The sequence below is a fragment of the Arvicola amphibius genome, chromosome 12, assembly GCF_903992535.2.
Source record: "Arvicola amphibius chromosome 12, mArvAmp1.2, whole genome shotgun sequence".
Classification (NCBI taxonomy): Eukaryota; Metazoa; Chordata; class Mammalia; order Rodentia; family Cricetidae; genus Arvicola; species Arvicola amphibius.
Window position 1 is genome coordinate 27,892,546 of NC_052058.2, and position 19,011 is coordinate 27,911,556.

At 42.7% G+C, this 19,011-nt stretch overlaps 1 protein-coding gene across 1 annotated transcript in view; it reads right to left on the reverse strand.

The window, feature by feature from the left end:
• The window catches only part of Erc2 (ELKS/RAB6-interacting/CAST family member 2), a 681,609-nt gene that overhangs the window by 167,266 nt on the left and 495,332 nt on the right, over positions 1 to 19,011 (reverse strand). The window contains 2 exon segments of the mRNA XM_042054009.1: positions 1,539 to 1,618; positions 1,621 to 1,701. Of these exon segments, the coding sequence (XP_041909943.1) occupies positions 1,539 to 1,618; positions 1,621 to 1,701 (161 nt within the window).

Sequence of the window (19,011 nt, forward strand, 5' to 3'; positions counted from 1 at the left end):
TACTCCTTTTCTCAAAATTATGCAAATTCATACTCTTTTTATAAACAAGAATCAAAGGGCTCTTATAACAGCATATTGTACAATATGGGGAGCCACTGAAAACAATGAGGCCGCCTGCACACGCAACAGCACACAACGGGGACAGAATAGGGATGTGTTTGACACACGTGTGTGGTTTCACCGTCTCATCTACTCATTTGCCCAATGGTCAGTGAGCACCTGTCATGTGCCCAGCTCTGGGAATGGCAGCAGGATTTCTGTAGCGACTCAGGCAGACGGATGTTCCAGACCTGGTACAATGAGCACAAAGCTCCATGAGAGAAGGAAGGAGCAGAAAGGGAGCCTGAAATGGAAGGCTTTGCGCTAATCCTGGCCAGGTGGCTGTAAGCAAATTATTTGAGTCTCTCGGAGTCTCAGTTCCCTGGCTTCTAAATGGTGTATAATAATATCTGTTTTTATTATATCATCTTTTATTAGACAAAATACTATTTTATATGAGTTTATATGTGAAAAAAACTTACTTGTTCTTTGGTCTTGGAGAAACTGAGGTACTTGAAGAGACATAAAAGTTTTCTTCTCATTATTAAACCCTTCAAAAATATTTCATTCCATATTTTCCATGATCTAAGCTTCTCGGTTTAACTGTTAACCATGTGTAAGACTTGCTGGGTCACCATGAGGTCACTCCTCCATACCTAGCCACCAATTTCAAAGTCTGTGTACTGGCTTAAGGTGCCACAATTGTGGGAGGAAGTGGGATTTAAATTATATCTTTCGATTGTTTCATTTAACCATTATAAGAAGTGCAATTTCGTGATTGTTCTTAGGAACAAATACATGGCAACTATTTTTCAAATCATTAATAATTCTCCTTCCCATTGTCTCCATGCTGATCTTTCATTGGAAAGCCAAACAGGAGCTGGGTATATAGAGGAGGGTGAGTTATGGGGCCGCAGGAAGGCTGCTTCCCAGCAACCAGCCTCACTGTATTCACAGGAAGCAATGAAAGCAACCCAGTTCTCCTGCTACTCACCTGTCCCTCCACCTGAACCACAGTGTGCCTGTGGGAAGAGAGTCCAACCTGTCTTTTTAATCAGTCTACTAACTCTGAGTCCTGTGTCCTTGCAATTGAAAGTCAGTTCTAGCCAGGCACTGAAAAGGAGTGAGGATAACAACTGGCAACATCCTAATTGCTCAGGGACGTTCCCACTGACTGCAAGTAGCACTCAGACTAACCTCGAGGCTGAAACAAGGCCTCAGTCCTCTGCCACCGCAAACCTGGTGACAAACAGATCTGTGAATGCCAGTGCCGTCCATAAAACACAGACATACATATTCAGAAGCTGGCTATGCATGTTTAAAGTAATGGATATTGAAAAAATATGCCAAACGAGGCACCAAAGCTGTAATTAAAAAATCAAGCAACACCTCAAAAGTCACTAATTTTTTCTGAGCTCCTTCTCCAAGTATCCAGCCCTCCCTTTTCCCTACACTCAAAGGGAGGCACAAAGACCAGAAGAGCAAAGATGGCGACTCACTTCATCTCCAAGATCTCCTCTAGCTGTTTCCTCCTCTCTAGGCGGAGGTTGGCCAGGTGTGCTTCCTTTTCGGCCAGAAGACCTGCTGAGCTCGAGCAAGGCGCGCTTTGGTGGCATCCAGCTCCTGTCTGGTCTTCTCCAGGGCGTTCATCAGCTCCTCTATCTGAAAGGCATAGGGAGGTGCACAAGTGAGCTCTCCTTCAGTCATACGCAAGGGATGTCTCGCGACCTGTGCTCTGACAAGGAAACACAGAGAGACAATGGGCCATCTACAACTCCACACAAATGGGACTCATTTGTCGCCTGTCACTGATAAAAAGCGACGCTTTCAAACTCATGAAGTCTCCCAACTCCTCAAGGTCTATTTAATTGATTGGCAATGATCTTTATAGAAATTCTTTAACGTATCTATCAGAAGGGGGTTGCTTGACCCAATTCCCAAACCTATGGGTAATAATCTCAGGTACTTCTGTCCAGCTAGAGGAATGTAAGACTCAAAACACACTTTGGCTGGAACTATACACTTTTGTATGGAGCCCACAGTGCTTTGACAGAAAGTTAATCAAGTGTTTCAGATTCATTCATGTTTTAACCTATCAAACTTTGTTTGGTAGAGGTAACTGACGTCCACAGAGCCTCTGGAGCCTTGCTCACCTCGCTTCCCTGACATACAATCAGGAAAGCAGGGTTTGGCCAAAGGGTAAACAGAATTCCAGCCACAAAAGGTTCAATTTGGTTTGCCCCTGAAGCTTGAGAGGGTTCTAAACTTGAACTAAATGACATGTAACTTTTATAGGGTGCTAATACACTGTAGAAATAAGCCAGACTATCAAATATCTAGGATTTTCAGCCAGGTCTCCCAAAAATTGGACCAAGGATCTATGAGACAAGGCCTTACCCTCCTCCAAACCATCGGGGGCTTTTAAAGCCAACACACAACAAGGAGGGCAGGTGTTTATGGTCATGTTCCAGAGACTTCCATGAAACAAGCTGGTAAAATGTCATTCCCTGTGCAGGCGCAGGCTGCATCCACCCTGCTGATTCAAAAATCATGGTCTAGGAAGTTTCTAGATTCCAGAGTTGATGTGTGGATTTCTAAGACTCTCCTTGCAGCTGAACTTGGCAGCAATGGAATCATCCATCACTAAAGTCAACAGAAAATCCTTCACAATGTGTCAATGACATGTAAGGTCCCAATTCATAAAGACTTGCTACACAATTTCTGCAGTTTTACATGGACTTCATTCAGAATAAGCACTGAAGTTCATTTCCAAGGTAAATTACATGCTTTTAAGGTTCAGAAGACCTTCCATCTTGCCCTGATAGAAAGAGCAGATTTAATGAGCTTGTAAATCAAAGCTAAAACTAAAAAAAATTTAAAAGCACAGAATATAAAAGATAACTTACAAAACTCACAGAATCATATATGTTTAACTGTAACTAGTATTACTCTACTATGCATAAAAGGTAAAAAATCAATTAAGTTTTTTAGTTTCTCATAAAGACCATTAAATGACTAGAAGCCCTTCTGAAAAGTAGCATATCGAAAGGAGTCTAATTCTTTTATAGACTTATTATTACATAGCAGTATTTCAAAAAGATGCCATAGGTTGAAAGGATGGCTCAGTGGTTAAGAACATGAACTGCTCTTAGTGAGGACCCCAGTTCAGTTTCTATCACCCCACTTCAGGCAGTTCCCAACTGCCTATAACTCTAGCCCCAGGAGATACAACCCTACCTAGCCTCTGTCAGCGCCTGTACTCGTGTACATACATGCATGCACACAAACACCCGCGCATGTTTAATTAAAAATAAAGATGTAATAATAGATGTCATTCTAAAGACCAATTCAGGGAATGTGCCTGACTCTTCCACATAGGACAACCTATGTCCTCTAGAACCCCATCTTCTGTCCCAAATGTTCTTTACTTCAAATAGACTATTTATTCCAGGAATGTTATTTTTCTCTTATTAGCTGGAGCTTGAACTGTCTGAATCTGTAGATGCAGAAATAACAAACTCAGCTAGGTTTACAAGTTGTTAGCTCTCCTGCCACCATCCGGCTTGTTGGCAGATGGCAGCTAGCTTCACAATATTCCAACCAAACAACTTTTAACCAGTTCCGGTTGGCAGTATCAGTTGTTATATCAGCGACTCTACACAAAGAGCCTCTGGACACCTGGGAGGTGTCGGCATGGTGGAGATACCATTTCTTGCCAATCTGGCAGTCCTAGGATCAGGAGAGACTGGGTGTTTCCCAACATGTTGCCAGTAGGGTTTTCAAATGCGTTCTTCAGGCTCTTCCAACCCTACCCCAGTTTGTGAGTTCCTAGATAGAAAGTGCTGCCTGCCATGGCGCTGGCCCCTGAGCCACAGTTCCCGCAGCCACCTGCAAACAATCACTCTCGCAGGGCACGTTTCCAGGCACTGCCATGGTTAAACTCTGTTTAACGTTTTAGAGCTCGTGAACACAGAGGAGCAAGAGGTATTTCCCCTGGGGCAGGGGTCATTAGGCCAGGTTTCAGTATTCTAGTTCTCTACAAAATCTGAAAGTTACAGATATGAAAACTTAAGTTTTCTTTTCCTTTATAATTAATAATGTTATATTTAGTTAAGATACCCCCAAGTCCCATCTCCTAGAAATAAATATCATAACAGTTGGTTGTAATTTTCTCCTGTACTTATACACACACATCAGAGATTTTTTATATACAAATATGTACATATGGAAATAAAATTTTATAAATGATTAATGCATCATGTGTACTTTCCTTTGTTATTAAATAATCTTTGGAAATATTTTTCACAAATTAACAGTGCTGTAGCCTCTCTCCATTTTCCTATATATTATAATTTCCTTAGTGCTACGGTCTGAGGTTTATGTCCTATCCCAGAACTCATGCTAAAATCCTGAATCTCAAGGACAGGCATTAGGTTTGAGGGGAAGGATTAGGTTCATGAGGGAAGAATCCTAATTCATGATTACCTTTGATTAAAACAAGAGCCAGGGAACTGCTTCTTCTTCTTCTTCCATGTAAGAGCATGGATTAGAATTCAGCACAATGGCACATGGAAGTCAATCCTCTCCTGAACTAGACCATTCTGGTGCTATGGTCTGAAGTACCCAGCCTCCAAACAGTGAAAAACAAGTTTCTGTTGGTTATAAGTCACCATTCTGAGTAACAGCTCAATGAGCCACCACACTTATGAGCTGATTGTTTTTATTTCTTTTGCAAATTCCTCATCACCCTTAGCCTCAGCCCTCTGCCCCAGGAATCTGAGCATAGAGCTTTCCGTCTTTGGCACAGACACTGAGGGGTGGACGGAGATTCCCGTCTCTCAGTGCTCATCAGAAGTCTCTTCAGCCCTTAGCTCCTCCTGCCTACTCGGCTTCTCTCATACATATTTACCACCTTGGTCACTTCCATATGGATGTTCTCATAGCGCTTTAAATCAACTCTTGTCTGTGGCAACACCTGCCTGAACCAAATCAGTACTGTGCCTCTTCCAAGTCCCAGCTTGCCGCTCCCTAAACACACCTACCATATGGGCCCAACACTTAACCATTTCCCAATCATGTTGTGCTTAAAACCTCAAATCACAAGGGCCTCTTTCTTCTCCTTTCTCTAACACCCCACTTGTAACCAAGGTCCAACAGTTTCTATTTTGGAAACGCATTTTCAATCCATCAGTCCACCCTAGATTACTTTACTTTTAATGCCACTATCTCAGGTTTCTCTCCCCTTTCACGTGTATGACAGGGCTACAGTAATGATACATACATGCATACATTGTGTGCCTGTATGTATGTGCATGTATGTACATATGTATGTATGTAATGTATGTGTATATGTGTGTATGGATATGCCTCTGCTCCTGGCTCTGTCTCTAACCTTGCCCTCAGTGAGGACCTGGTTTCATCATCAGCTTCCCTTGCAATAGAACCTGTTTCTCAAGTCTGATCGATTTTCTAAAACATAATTAGAAAGGGGTAGCTGATGAGGGATTCCCCTCTGTATGCTGTGAATACCACTGGTTAATAAAGAAGCTGTTTTGTACCTATTGTAGTACAGAATAGGGCAAGGTGGGAATACTAAGCAGATAGAAGAGAAGAAAAAGGTGGAGTGAGAGAAACCATGTAGCTGCCACAGGAGACAGATGCTGGGTGCCAGATGGAAACTTACTGGTAGGCCATAACCATATGGCGATACACAGATTAATAGAAATGGGTTAATTTGAGATATAAGAGCTAACTAGAAATATGCATAAGCTAATAGGCCAAGCAGTGCTTTAATTAATACAGTTCTGTGTGGTTTATTTTGGGTCTGGGTGGCCAGGAATGAATGATTAGCTTCCACCTACAGTAGTAGCAAAGAGCAGACTAAAGTAAAGACCAGGAAAAAGATGTTAGGGAATAAAAAGGAAGACATCTTTCAAGCCAGGACTAGAGGGAGGTTTTGTTTGCTTTAAAGAAAGAATAAGAGATTTAAGAGGAGGAAAATGGGGGTGGTAGGGAGGAAAGCAGTGCTTAATGTTTATGCTGCAGACTTCCAAGTGTTTTCTACAGGTCTGAGTCAAGGTGGGGCTTCCCTTCCCATTGCCACTGTCAACGGTTTGGACTGCTTGTCTGGGAACTGGCCTCCATCAATCTGGGATTCAAAGAAGCTCCACAAGAATTATAACCTTCTGATTGCCGAGGATCTACACATTATCAACATCTGTCAAAAATATCACTGGCCTACATCCCATATCTGGAAGGATATGGTTATCCATAGCAGTGTGCTTCAAACTTGTTTGCCAGATATCAAGGGCTCCACTAAGGTGTCCTGGGTGCTGATAGGTTAGGAGAATGGGAAAGAGTGGATCAGCATTGGTCTCGTTCCATCATCCCCAACACAAAGGGAGTTAGAGGTCTATGTTTTTCTGTCTATTCATAGTATTTCACTTAAAATTTGACTTGAAATGTTAAAAAAATAAGGTTTTTTAAAACACTAAAGAATAGCTAAATGTAATATTAAATTACGTTAAATTAGTCTATATTAGTAATTCCTGCTTCAACATGTACTAGTTATCAAAACCTTGGGAAAGCAACTGAGGTCTCTTCACTGAGAGTGGTGGTAATTCCTTACAAGTCAGGACACGTCTGACATGAAGCGATGTACATGAAGTTTTTAGTGCAAGGACAGGCAAGTGGGGCATCTGGTACATTCTTCACACAACAGGCAGCTTGGCAAGTCGCTTAGTAGACATGACTCAAAAGCAAGCTGCTTATCACTTATAACTGGATAGCTCTGGATTACAAAATTTCTGGGCCTCAAGTTCCTCACTATGAAATGGGACTAATAACCAGCTTGGCTCAAAAGAGCACTGTGAGAATTAGTTAATCAGTTTTCTCCTTGCTGTGACCAGTACCCCTGAAGAAGCAACTTAAGGGATATGAAGCATTTATTTTAGTTCACAATTATAGAGGATATAGTGGCAGATAAAACTTATGGCTGTGCCAACAGGAGATTGAGGCTTGTTCACACTCAAGTTGTCTGGAGGCGGGGGAGGTGGATGTGTAGCTCACTTTTCTCCTTTTCTATTCTGCCCATGGCTTCAGCCTATGAGATGATGGCCACTACCACATTCAGCTGAAGGACTTTCTCTTTGGGAATCTGAACAACCCTCACAGACACACTCAAAGGTGTGTTGCAATCTCCTAGATTATTCTAAATCAAATCCAATTGAAAATAAAGATAGCTAGAACTTATGTTGTAAAAGTGATGGTTTTTATTAGCTAGCGCCTAGGGAATGTTTAACCCATTATATGTTTGCTTGTTACTGAATTCAATGATTTCATTCTTGCTGCCACCTACCTTCAAGCACACAGGCACAAAAACACATATTTCTGAACTTGACTTCCCTCCTTCTTAACCCCAAAGATGCTCACCTTCCAGTGTCCCATTGACACATTTCCCCTTTATGCCATTCATGACCTTTCAGTGATCAAAACCTGGAACTCTGCAAGGAGGCCTGGATCGAGTGTTGTCTGCATCTATAGTGATGGAGGAGGGTCATCTGTCTATGTGTTACTTTCATTGGTTAATAAAGAAACTGCCTTTGCCCTTTAATAGGACAGAAAATTAGGTAGGCGGAGTAAACAGAACAGAACTGTGGGAGAAAGAAAGCAGAGTCAGGCAGACACCTCAGGCAGATGCCATGACTCTCCTCTCTGAGACAGACGCCATGCCTCTCCTCTCTGAGACAGATGCAGGTTAAGATCACTCCTGGTAAGCCACACCACCTCGTGGTGCTACACACATTATTAGAAATGGGTTAGTCAAGATGTGAGAGTTAGCCAATAAGAGGCTACAGATAACGTGCTAGGCAGTGTTTAAATGAATACAGTTTCCACGTAATTATTCCAGGTGTAAAGCTAGCCGGGTGGCGGGACACAGCCTGCCATTCCTTCTACATATAGGATCCTTGGGACCTATGTAATTTTTTTCTTTAAGCTTTTTTAAACATTTTATTTTTGAAATTAAAATATAACTATATCATTTTAATCCCTTTTAATCCTTTCCTCCATCTGTGTAAAACCCTACCACTAGAATTCTTTCAAATTTGTGACCTCAATTTCTTTAGTTGTTGCTACACACACACACACACACACACACACACACACACACACGGTTTAGCTTGCTACATATTAAAATCACTTATGAAGTGAGTCAACTCCAACGCTTTGATCACACACAGAGGAGAAGCCAGGCATACATACTTTCTTAAAGATCCAGGTGATTTCAAAGTGTGGACAAGCCTGGGAACCCTGGATTGTTCCAACCTCTCTTTAAACTTGCAAATCCTTCCTTATCAAGTGGGAAGACAGAACTGTAATGCAGGATTGACAGAAGTCAAACCTGAGAAGATAAAGCGCCCAGCTCTCTCTGTCTCACCCAATGGGGCATTTACTACCCAGCCTTCCTCTCCTGAGCCCAGAGGTATTCGGTTTTCACAGTCTGCACTGATTCTGTATAACAGGTTTGCTAGCTATAGCTAAGCTATAATCACTGAGAGATCAGCACCCATCACTGTCCCTGTGTTCATGCCTAATAAAACCTGCACAATGGAAAGAGTGGGAAGACAAAAACAATTCTGAAATGCTCACTCTGACCCATTTTGTGCAACAATGAATGAATGAAGCCTTACAGCCAACCTTGATACTTTCTGCCCTTCAAAATCTTGGACTCTGTTTGCCTGGGACCTTTCCTTCACTGTGAAGACAAGAAGCTCAGGTATGGCTCCTGAAAGAATGAAAGCCAGGGCTCACTGATACCCTGGCAAGAACCAGGATCCCAGAGTTCCACAGTAGCCTAAGAAAAATGTCCTCAGTTCTGTGATGGAGTAGAGCCCAGTGGTTCTTAGGCCTGCTCTGTACTCTGCATGATCCACTCTGCTGAATACCAGCTACAAGTTCATCCTCAGCAGGTCTGGGTTGGCAGGAAGGCTCAGAATCAAAAGACAGGAACTTAATTCCAGTTGTGACTTTAAGAGGACTGTGGAAGGGAAGTCCTAAGGGATACAAAGGACCAGAGCAGCAGGGCCTCCCAGTATTCTTTCTTCCAGCCCTGAGGCCAGTGCTGAGTGCTCTCCACCCTGTCCTTTGAGGCAGAATCTCTCACTGACCCGATCTCTTGCCAATTTGTCTAGACTGGTTAGTGAGGTTCAAGAATCCTCCTGCCTTTGACTCCCCAACGCTAGAATTAAACTACAAAACTATATGCCACCAGGCCTGGTGCCTCTCTCTCTCTCTCTCTCTCTCTCTCTCTCTCTCTCTCTCTCTCTCTGGAAATTCAAACACAGGTCCTCATGCTTACATTAAAAGCACTTTATCAGCTGAACCATCTCCCCAGACTGGCTCCACTAATGCTAAAACAAAACCCCAAACCCTAAACAACAAACAATTATCAGTTATTTCTTACTTTATTGGTCTTTCTGTGTTACAGACTATAAAATGATTAAGTATTAAGACCATTCAGTCTCACTTGAATAATTCCTAACTCTACACACTTTAATAATAATGAAGCCATCAGCGGATAGATATCTAAAGAGTCCTCTACAGTTCTGGAGAAACAAGGACCTTTGAACCTGAACAACAGGGCATTAAAAAGATAAAATTTAAAACCCATTTAAGATAAAAAAATGCTAATATGTATCAACCTAAACTTGCACACACACGTGTACAACTGAAGACTTGAAAGCCAGTTTCTCTGTTACCTGCCAAGAACACTGCCCTATGTCCCTTTCCAAGGCCTGGCAGGCTCCTGAGCTTTGGAACTGCTCACTTGGCCTGATCTGATGAGAAATGCTTTGACGAAGCTTCCACCTGCCCCTTCGTATTACATGCCAGTGACAAGACGGTAAGTAGGTTGTGCTCCTGATCTGGAATTTTGAATACTGTATTTTCAATGCAGATGCTTGTCGATGGTGCGTTCCATCATCTATCCCCATTTCCTGGGATCCATTTCTAGTGTTTCAGTGTGCCCTCGCCTCAGCCAGGAAAATCCCCACAACCCAAGTTACAATAAACTGGACTAAGAACTGACCCGGGAGAATAGCGGGACACTGACAGTCCTACCGAAGGTTGAGTCATTAGGTGACAAGACCTAAGGCTAACCCCCAGCCTCCATCACCCACATGAGAAGCATGGGGTGCATGCTTGCCATCCCCACACTGAAGAGGTAGAAACATGTCTCTTCCCAGAGCTCACTGTCCAGCCAGCCTCATCCAAGCCACAGACTCTAGTGAAAGACTTCACTCAAAAATAGGGTGGACAGCACTTGAAGAAAAAAACCCAACGTCTGTCTCTATCTTGCACATAGACAAACATGTGCTCCTCATGAACATGCACACACGCACACACACACACACACACACACACATGCAAGGAAAAGAAAGATAGGAAGGGAAGGAGATAGGGAGGGAGGGAGGAAGGAAGGAAGGAAGGAAGGAAGGAAGAAAGGAAGAAAAATGATATAATGATACAGGCTTAACTCCTTCCTCCTCGGAAGCAGCAACTTTCCAGTCAGTAAAGCTGTGAGCCTTAGGATCCCTTAGGAGCCGGAACTACTGCTAACCTGGTCTTCCAATTACCTACACCTGCACTTGCCTCTTTCCCATCCTCCCAATCTTCCCCACTGCTGCATTCAAGGGACATCTGTTGGAAAATGTTGACACTGATAGCCAGACTGCCCATCACCTGGACCTGCGGAGTGTGTTTATAACTGCCTTCTCCTTGGCTGAATGAAGGCGTCTAAGCACCCTTTCCTCCTGCCAAACAACACCCACTTTGAGCTCCTCAATATTAAACCGCATTTAAAATGTCCTGTGTTCCCTTTCTCTTCAGGGGTGGTAATCAACAAATCACCACTGTGACAAATAGCGGTAGAAAAGATATGTGCAAAACACATACATCTGACCTCACAGGTACCATTAAGTCAAAGGGTACTGGAGTAAAAATAAGTACAGTCCGAATGGCCTCAGGCAATGCTCTAACTCTAGCTGGTACCAGGTTCTGTGGTGTCCCTAAAAGGACAGCTATGGGGACAGGCTTCCAGGTGTGCTTTCTGTGGGCACTCTCTGAGTAGCGGATGATTTTCTTTCTGTGTTCTGTGTTGCTGCTCTGAACAGTGTCATTTGCCCTAATTGGGCTTGGCATTCTTTAGAACAGCACAGAGCATGGTGTGGAGCATGGGTTCCAAAGCTAGATAGTTGCGCTCCCAAAGAGGCTAAGCCCCCAGCACACTGGGCTGTGCACTGTCATTATATTATCTCTATCTCTATATCTAATCCCTATCCCTATTCCCTATCCCTATACCTATCCCTATCGCTATCTCTATCTCTATCCCTATCTCTATCTCATCATCTATGCCAGTCTTCTTATCTGCCAAGTATGGCTGCTTATGGCACTTGCCAGGTCCCACGGGGACCACCTGAGCTACTGCAGCTGCCTGCCTGTTTCTAGTGTGCATGTGCGAGCCTGCAATGACTGTTGAGGGAAGGCGCGGTGGCTTAAACGCTGGTGTTTAGCGTTCAGACCGTGAAAGATTGAATAATAAGAAAGACAGAGTTGGGTTCTATCCTTCTGAGTTTTCAGAAAGATGCCTATGCTTCCTCAATCAAGGTGGAAGGTTTCAGCTTAATCTATAACAAGCCAATTAAACGTCTGCAAACTGTGCATTGTTTATCTTTTAAGCTTATTGATCCCAAATGTAAAGCTGGAAGGATGGAGAGGGGTAGCAGGACACAGTATCCCGAAGAGAACACCCTGCGCAGTGCGGTGCTGGATCAGCCTGTCTCGCCTGCGTCACCAACCCCCCGTGGGCTACGGAGCACTAGGCTTGGGGTCATTATTACCACAGGAATTGGATTTTCAGTTGTTCATTTTAACCCGCTTGAATCTAAACACCCATGCACTCACTTAATTGGAAGAGGCAGTATTGGAGCAGGCTTTATAGCTCTGATCACAAGAGGGAGGGATCCCCCCCCCCCATTTTATTCTCTGTGGCATGCAGTAAAACTTAAGAGTACCATTTGGTTCAGCTGTTCCACTTAAGTAATTTACTCTAAAGATATGATAGTGGAAGTTCCTGCAGGAGATTATTCTAGGTATTAAACATTCACAATGCTGTTTTAAGTATCACAATAAATGATGTGTGTATATACATGTTACACAGACATAGCAAAATGCATAGGTGTGTTTGCCCTTCCACAGAAATGAGATAAGCAATCTACTCATATACATGATAATCTTGCAAAGAATCTGTTATTTTACAAAAATCACAGGCACCCATTTGTTAGGATTTCAATTAGCTATTAGACACTAAGTCAATGATTCACTAAAACAAGAAAGAGAGTTAGGACAACCTAAGTGAGAAAATCTGGTTAATAAATACTGAACCGATTACAACTATGTGGGAGGATTTAATTGTATATCGTTGGGGGAAAAAACAGAGGGAAGTGCATCAAACTATTCTGATCGTTGGATGGTATCTAGCAGATGTATTCTAGGTAATGTATTATTTTCTGTCCTGTGTACTTTTTCCTGTAAGTGGGCACTGCTCATGAAAATAAGTAATTTTAAGACATTTCAACCCAGAACAGTCTGCATAAAGAGTAGCTGTCCATTGTGGGCAAATGGGTTATAGATGAGACTGGAGTCTCCAAGACGAGGAAGAGGAGGATGCATGACTGCAGAGCAGGACAGGGCTCACCAGCCGCAGCGATGGTGGTGACTAATTTGCCAAAATGACCTCAAAGCTGCTATACTTCCGAGCAAGAGTGCCTGGCTCCTGACAGCCCATTAGATTTATACTGATTGTAATATGGTCGCCAGGGAATGCCCATGTGCTTTGGGACTCCAGAGCTGTCAACAGCAGTTCCTGCCACCGTCCACCTCCATCACTGCTCTCCCTGCCACGTGTGCCTTGATCATACCTACCTCCTTTCCCCTGTTAAAGACTTCATGGGCTTCACCGATTAGACTGATAACTTGCTTTGGGGTTTTTGCTTTGTGTTGATACAGCGTTGTCTGATTTGATACCGTTTTGTTCCTGATGCACTCAAACTATACGATCAGGCTCTTGAAAAATCTGAACCATTTGCCCATGTCATCTGGCCGCCTTTATCAGCATGGTCTGTTCATGCCCAGTCGACAAAATCCGGGTAGTGGTTTTAGGCAGACCTACTTTCTATGATACTAGGGAAGTACTGAAGCAATTTTCCAAAGGGGAAGAATGAGATGGGTCTCCTTCAGACCAAGCTTAGGAGGAGACACCTATTAATGCTATCAAAGTTAAATCAGATTGGCCAAATCAAGCTTGAATCCAAGTCTGGCCTCTTCTTGTTCTCAGGCCACACGTCTATCTTCTTTGAGCAACAAAACTGGCTTCTCCAACGTCACCTTACTCCTTGAGCACACAAGATGCGATGCATGCTTCATAACCTTCCTATTGGGCAAAGCATATTCTCACATAATACATGATCCATAAATGACTAGGGAGATATGCTGAGAAGGGGGAAAAGAAGGCGCCATCTCAACAAAGACTTATGGCCCCTGACTTAACAGTAGAGTGTTCCATAATCCATTGAATCCCCACATAGTCCCAAGAAGAGGATCACTAAGCAGATAGATAACTCGAGACGAGAAAAAGCAGAAGATCTGCCATAGGATTGCATGGGGCTATTCTTCACTGAAGTATGAGTCTTCTAAGTACAAACACAACAGGCGACTTGTTAGAAGGCAGTAAACTGGGAGATGTTGGAAGAAGCTCAGGGCCCTGAGCAGAGAATGAGCTCACTCATTTTGGCTAGAGCCCCTATACCTGAAAAAAACTCCTAGAATATGCCTAGCGTATACAGACACATGCCAAACATGTTAGTAGATAGATCTTGTATCGTTTCGTTTCACTAAGTTCTTTGATCACAGTTCTATTGTAAATATCTTAGCTGGTACTTTTATAAACTTGATAACTTGGAGTTCTGTAGTCAGAAGTCTGGTAAAGTATGCCTGAGCTAGCCACTCAGTCTCAAGAGTTTGCTTTCAAGATATTGGCACATTGCTTCTCATCGGGAGCCTTGGGTCCTTTAGGCCCATGGCAGTGAGGGCAGAAGACATTTTCTTGCAGAAAGTAGGTATGATGTCACTATTCTCTGGCCACTCCAAGCTCATAGAGGCTGCCCACAGTTCCTTGTCATTCGTCCCCTTCAAACCTTTAGAGCTGGCAATGGAGAGTCTCCTCAACCAGACTTGTCTCCTCTATTGGCCCAACTTATTCAGAAAGTGCTTGGTTCATTTTCAGGACTTTACATGAAGGCCGGGGCCACCATATACCAATGCTCTTCTTAAAGTTGGCTCTATGCTATGTAATAACCTAAAGGCAAATGCAGTTCTCCTGTTTCAAACGTGATGCACACACCAGGAAAAGGAACTCTCATAGATCATCATAGAATTCTGCCAACCACCATTTCCCAAGCAATACCCATCATACGGAAACAACTGAACATGCTACCAAAATATGTTCATTGCTTAGTTTTCTTCCCTCTAAAGATATAAATTGTGTTTCAACCCATCTAAATATAGAGGTGAGCTTTTTAAAGAGATAGAACTTCTGAGGAAAATCTACAGTTATCACTTGTACTTCACAGAAACTTTTTTTTCCAAGAACAAGGCAAGGATATCAACAGTCTCTTGCCTCTCTTCTTCAAATACTTGGAGTTCTAGCCATTGTGATAAGGCAAGAAAAAAATGAAAATCGTAAAATCTAAGAAAAAAATAGATAAAGCTGTCTCTAAATGCAGATGACACATTGCCTAGAAAATTCCATGTAATCTCTTCAAGTTCCCAGACAAGGAAATTCAGCGAAATTTCAAAGATACAGAATCAACACACACACAAAATTGGTTTGCATTTCCATATACTAGCAAAAATATGTGAAAACAAATGTAGAGATAGATGCCACTTATAATCATTAAAAATGAAGTAGGTAATTGTAAGTTTAGTAAAATGAATATAGGATCTATACACAAAAAATTACAACATTCTGGAAGATCAATACAATTAAAGCAGAAATGTAGTATCTGTGGGAATTTGAAGAGTAAATACAGTAAAGATGTCATTTTTCCCATACTGATCCATAGTTTTAACATAATTCCTATCAAACTCTTGGCCAGTTTATTGTAGGCATAGACAAGCTACTGTAAACTTTATATGAAAAGGCCCAGGCTTCAGACAAGCTCAAATAAGCCAAAGAAAAATAAAGAGAGAAATAGCTCTACCCTCAGTGTAGCTCTAGCAAACAAGACAGTGTGATACTTGCATAGGAATAGAGATGTGGATTGACGGAACCGAATAGAGAATGCAGAAATAGGCTCACACAAAATATGACTGAGTGATGTTTGACACAAGCAACTCATTGAATAGTCTTTTTAACCATGTGGGAGTAACTGGACAAAACAGACAGCAAATACCAAAGGAATCAAGACATAGATTCCTACAAAAGAGAAAGAAATGTTCAAAGCACAGTAAGCATTAATCTTACTATGCACAAGCTGGGAAAGATCTCTGGCATTTTCAGCTGCAGATGGGTCAAACTGTAACATATCCATGGACGGGTTATTAGTGAACAGTCAAAAGGAAGGAGTTCTGATACACATCACTCAGATGGCTCTCAAGCAAATTGATTTTTTTAAAAGTAAATCTCAAATTTACAGAACATCTTGGTACATGAAGCTATAAGCAGCAAGGAGGAGGAAACCAAAGGTGGTCGAACGTTCTGGTTCCTCACTGTCCAGTGCTAGAGCTCCAGGTGTAGACATGGAGTATAGCTATGCAAGGCGTGACTCTGGGGTGGCCTTGAATGAAAGACACGTGAAATCTATCCCTACTATTTCTTAAGACTCTATGTGGATCTGCAACTATGTAAGAACAACTGTTTATCTTCCAAAGTTTATTCCACATAGCAGGAATTACATCCATAATAAAACAGCTGGGACCAAGGATGGGCTTGAAGAAAACAGTCACAGATGGGCAATTACACATCCTCACACTGAGGATGAGTCTTCCTAAAGGAGATTTAAGTGCAGAGTTATCATGTAAAAAGCCTTTCCGTTCTTGAGGCAGACTACACATCCAGGTAAAAGGTCACGATTGAAATCAGTGGTTTCACACCTACTGAATCCACACACGAAGTCCTGAATCGTGACAAATGCCCTCACTGTGCCCTGTCTTCATAAAACAAGCTGTCACACACAATGCATACACTTTTTAATGCAATAGTAGGCAATGGGCAGTATAACACTACATATGAAATGCCACCAGCAGAGACTGATTTCTTTATCATTATCACCCAGATAAGTGAAAAAATAACATAATACTTCTTTATCCTCAAATTTAATCTATTCTCCAAATGATTGGAGCATGGTTTGGTTAGTTCCTCAGTGAGAGAAAAGCAAAACCTAGGCATGAAGTGCCAAAAAGAAATCTTCCACTTCAATGTCTCCCATACTTATGTTTTATAGAGGCTTTGTGCTACCCTAGTCCTTCAGAAGAAAATCTGCCCATACGCATCGCATCCCCCAACATCTCCCACAGTGACTTGGTCCCCTCTTCTCATAGCTATTGCTGCTGCCTGGGAAAAAATATTCGTAAGTAGTTAACTCTGGGGAAATCATAAAGAGGAAAGCTTGGAATGAAGAGGTCCATCCCAACAGTCCACCCCATATACAAAGGGATGAGAATGAGAGATGCCACACCCACAAGGCAGCCAGGTCATGCCTCTCCTTGCCTTCTTTACATCTTTAAATGCAACACAACCGCAGATCTGTGGAGCCTGGCCTAGCTTCCATCGTATAGCCACCAATGTGCTGCTCAACATCCTCCCAGGACCCCAGAGAATGATAGTTTGCCTTCTGGTCATCCGTCTGAACTAATTAGAACAGAATTTTGATCCTAGACTCCCAGAACTAGGTTATTCTGGTTCTCCTTGGCTCTGCCCCCCCCAACCCCTGCTAAGTGCTACAGATTGGTCCTGAGGAAGCACAGACTGAAGAAACCCAGTGGCTATCAAGGGTCATACTCACACCCTGTCTGGAAACGGCCACTGTACACATCTTACATGCATAGTGTTTGTGCTTCAGAACAGACACTGGTCTTTCCTGATGACACATGTGTACAGATGTAGTCTCTGTCCCTCTAGGCAGAAACAGAAAGTCCCCGGTCTTCACAGACCATGTCGGAAGGGAAGGGTCTACTGGACAGCAGTTTATACTCAGGCATCCGGCTCCTGCTTTACTAAACACACACACTGTGGTTTACAAACATCTACATTTTCTCTAAAGGGCTCTTTCTCTTTGTTTGTGCCTTTGTATTCTATCTTCAAAATAAGTATTTTCGTTCTCCTAGCGGTTCTCCAGATTAAAAGTAAATTCAGTGTTTTGATTATCAATACAAGATTATAGTCTCATCTGATATAAAGTGGTTAGACTTAATCCTGCATCAAATATCACTCCAGTATTAAGTAGTCTCAAGACAAGTTTAAGAAAAGAGCTCGGTTTCCTTGCCTGAGGGGCCAAATATTCACTCAACGGCCTGGCTGCTTCAGCTGGGACTGTTTCTCTCTTTAAAGCCTCTCAAAATAAATGGCTTTGCTTAAAAGTATTCTTCATTCAGTTTCCTCTCCCCTCTTCAGGAATGTGCAGTGTTATACGTAGCTATAGCCAATCATGATATCCAGAGTTCAATGTGAGAAACAGCCTTGATATTTAAAATGCCTAACAAGGATGCATGTATTTAAACAAATACCACATTTGGTAGGTCACACTCGGTAACCTCAAAACCCCTCTCTCCAAGCAATAGTTCCTTTTGGACTACCAACAATTAGGCCATGTAACTACCCTGTGCTCAGTTCCTTCAGATAAACTGTGCTGCGCCCAGCGAGCCACTCTCCTGCTGGCGTTGGGGCCCCGCCTGTCAGGCCCACTTCTCTGGTTAATGTCAGTAGCACTATGTATAAAAGGTGACTCCAGTGTGTACAAATGTTGATCTTTCAAGAAGTCATGCCTAGGCTCACACACACATCCACTCTTTCCTCTACCAGGTCACCAGCAGGACCCGAGGACAGTCCAGGAAGGGACTTGCCAAAGGCCTGGTTTGACTTGTTAGGTTACACAGCACTTGGGACTTCCCTGCCTGAGATTAATCCATAATCCTGTTTTGTGTTTAAAGAACACAGGTTCTAAAGGCCTTGCCTTTGAGACAGTTTCAGAGGTGACGGAGACATGTTCTAATGCAGGGTAACAAATTAAGTGCCGGTGTGAACGTGCCCTGGGAGCAGGGAGCAGTCAGAGGTGGCACGAGATGCTCGCCCTCATCGCGTCATTTCTTAAGGTTCCTGTAACAGACACTAAAATCATATTTTAATAGCTGCAGTGTCTGTAGATAAAAATAAACACACACACACACACACGTAGAACCTGTCTATAGTTTTACTCGTGGCTATGCTAACTAAATGAAATAAAAATGCCATTGATGGGAAACACAGCCGAAGTTTCAAAGAAATATAATACTCGCTGATGTGACTTTCAAACTTCATTTAATCTGAATACCAAGTAGTAGAAATACTCTCAGCTCAGTGCTGAACAATCCCATTTTTATTACACTGAAATCATTTCTTCCCTTGCCAGCTCCATTCTACCCCCTTTTTGCTACAAAGTTGATGTCCAGAAAGTTTCGCCTTTCAACTCTAGCAGACCTGATTAAAAAAAAAAAAGCAAGATTTCCCACTGCTGTAGAAACGATCACCAATGTGTTTTTATCTGGATGCTTCTAATAACCTAAAACTCTCCGCTCCTCAGTGAAGAAAGGGGAGGCCCAGGGGACGGCGCTGCTGAATGGGATGGCTGTGTGGACCCCTCCACAGGCTGTGACCACCAA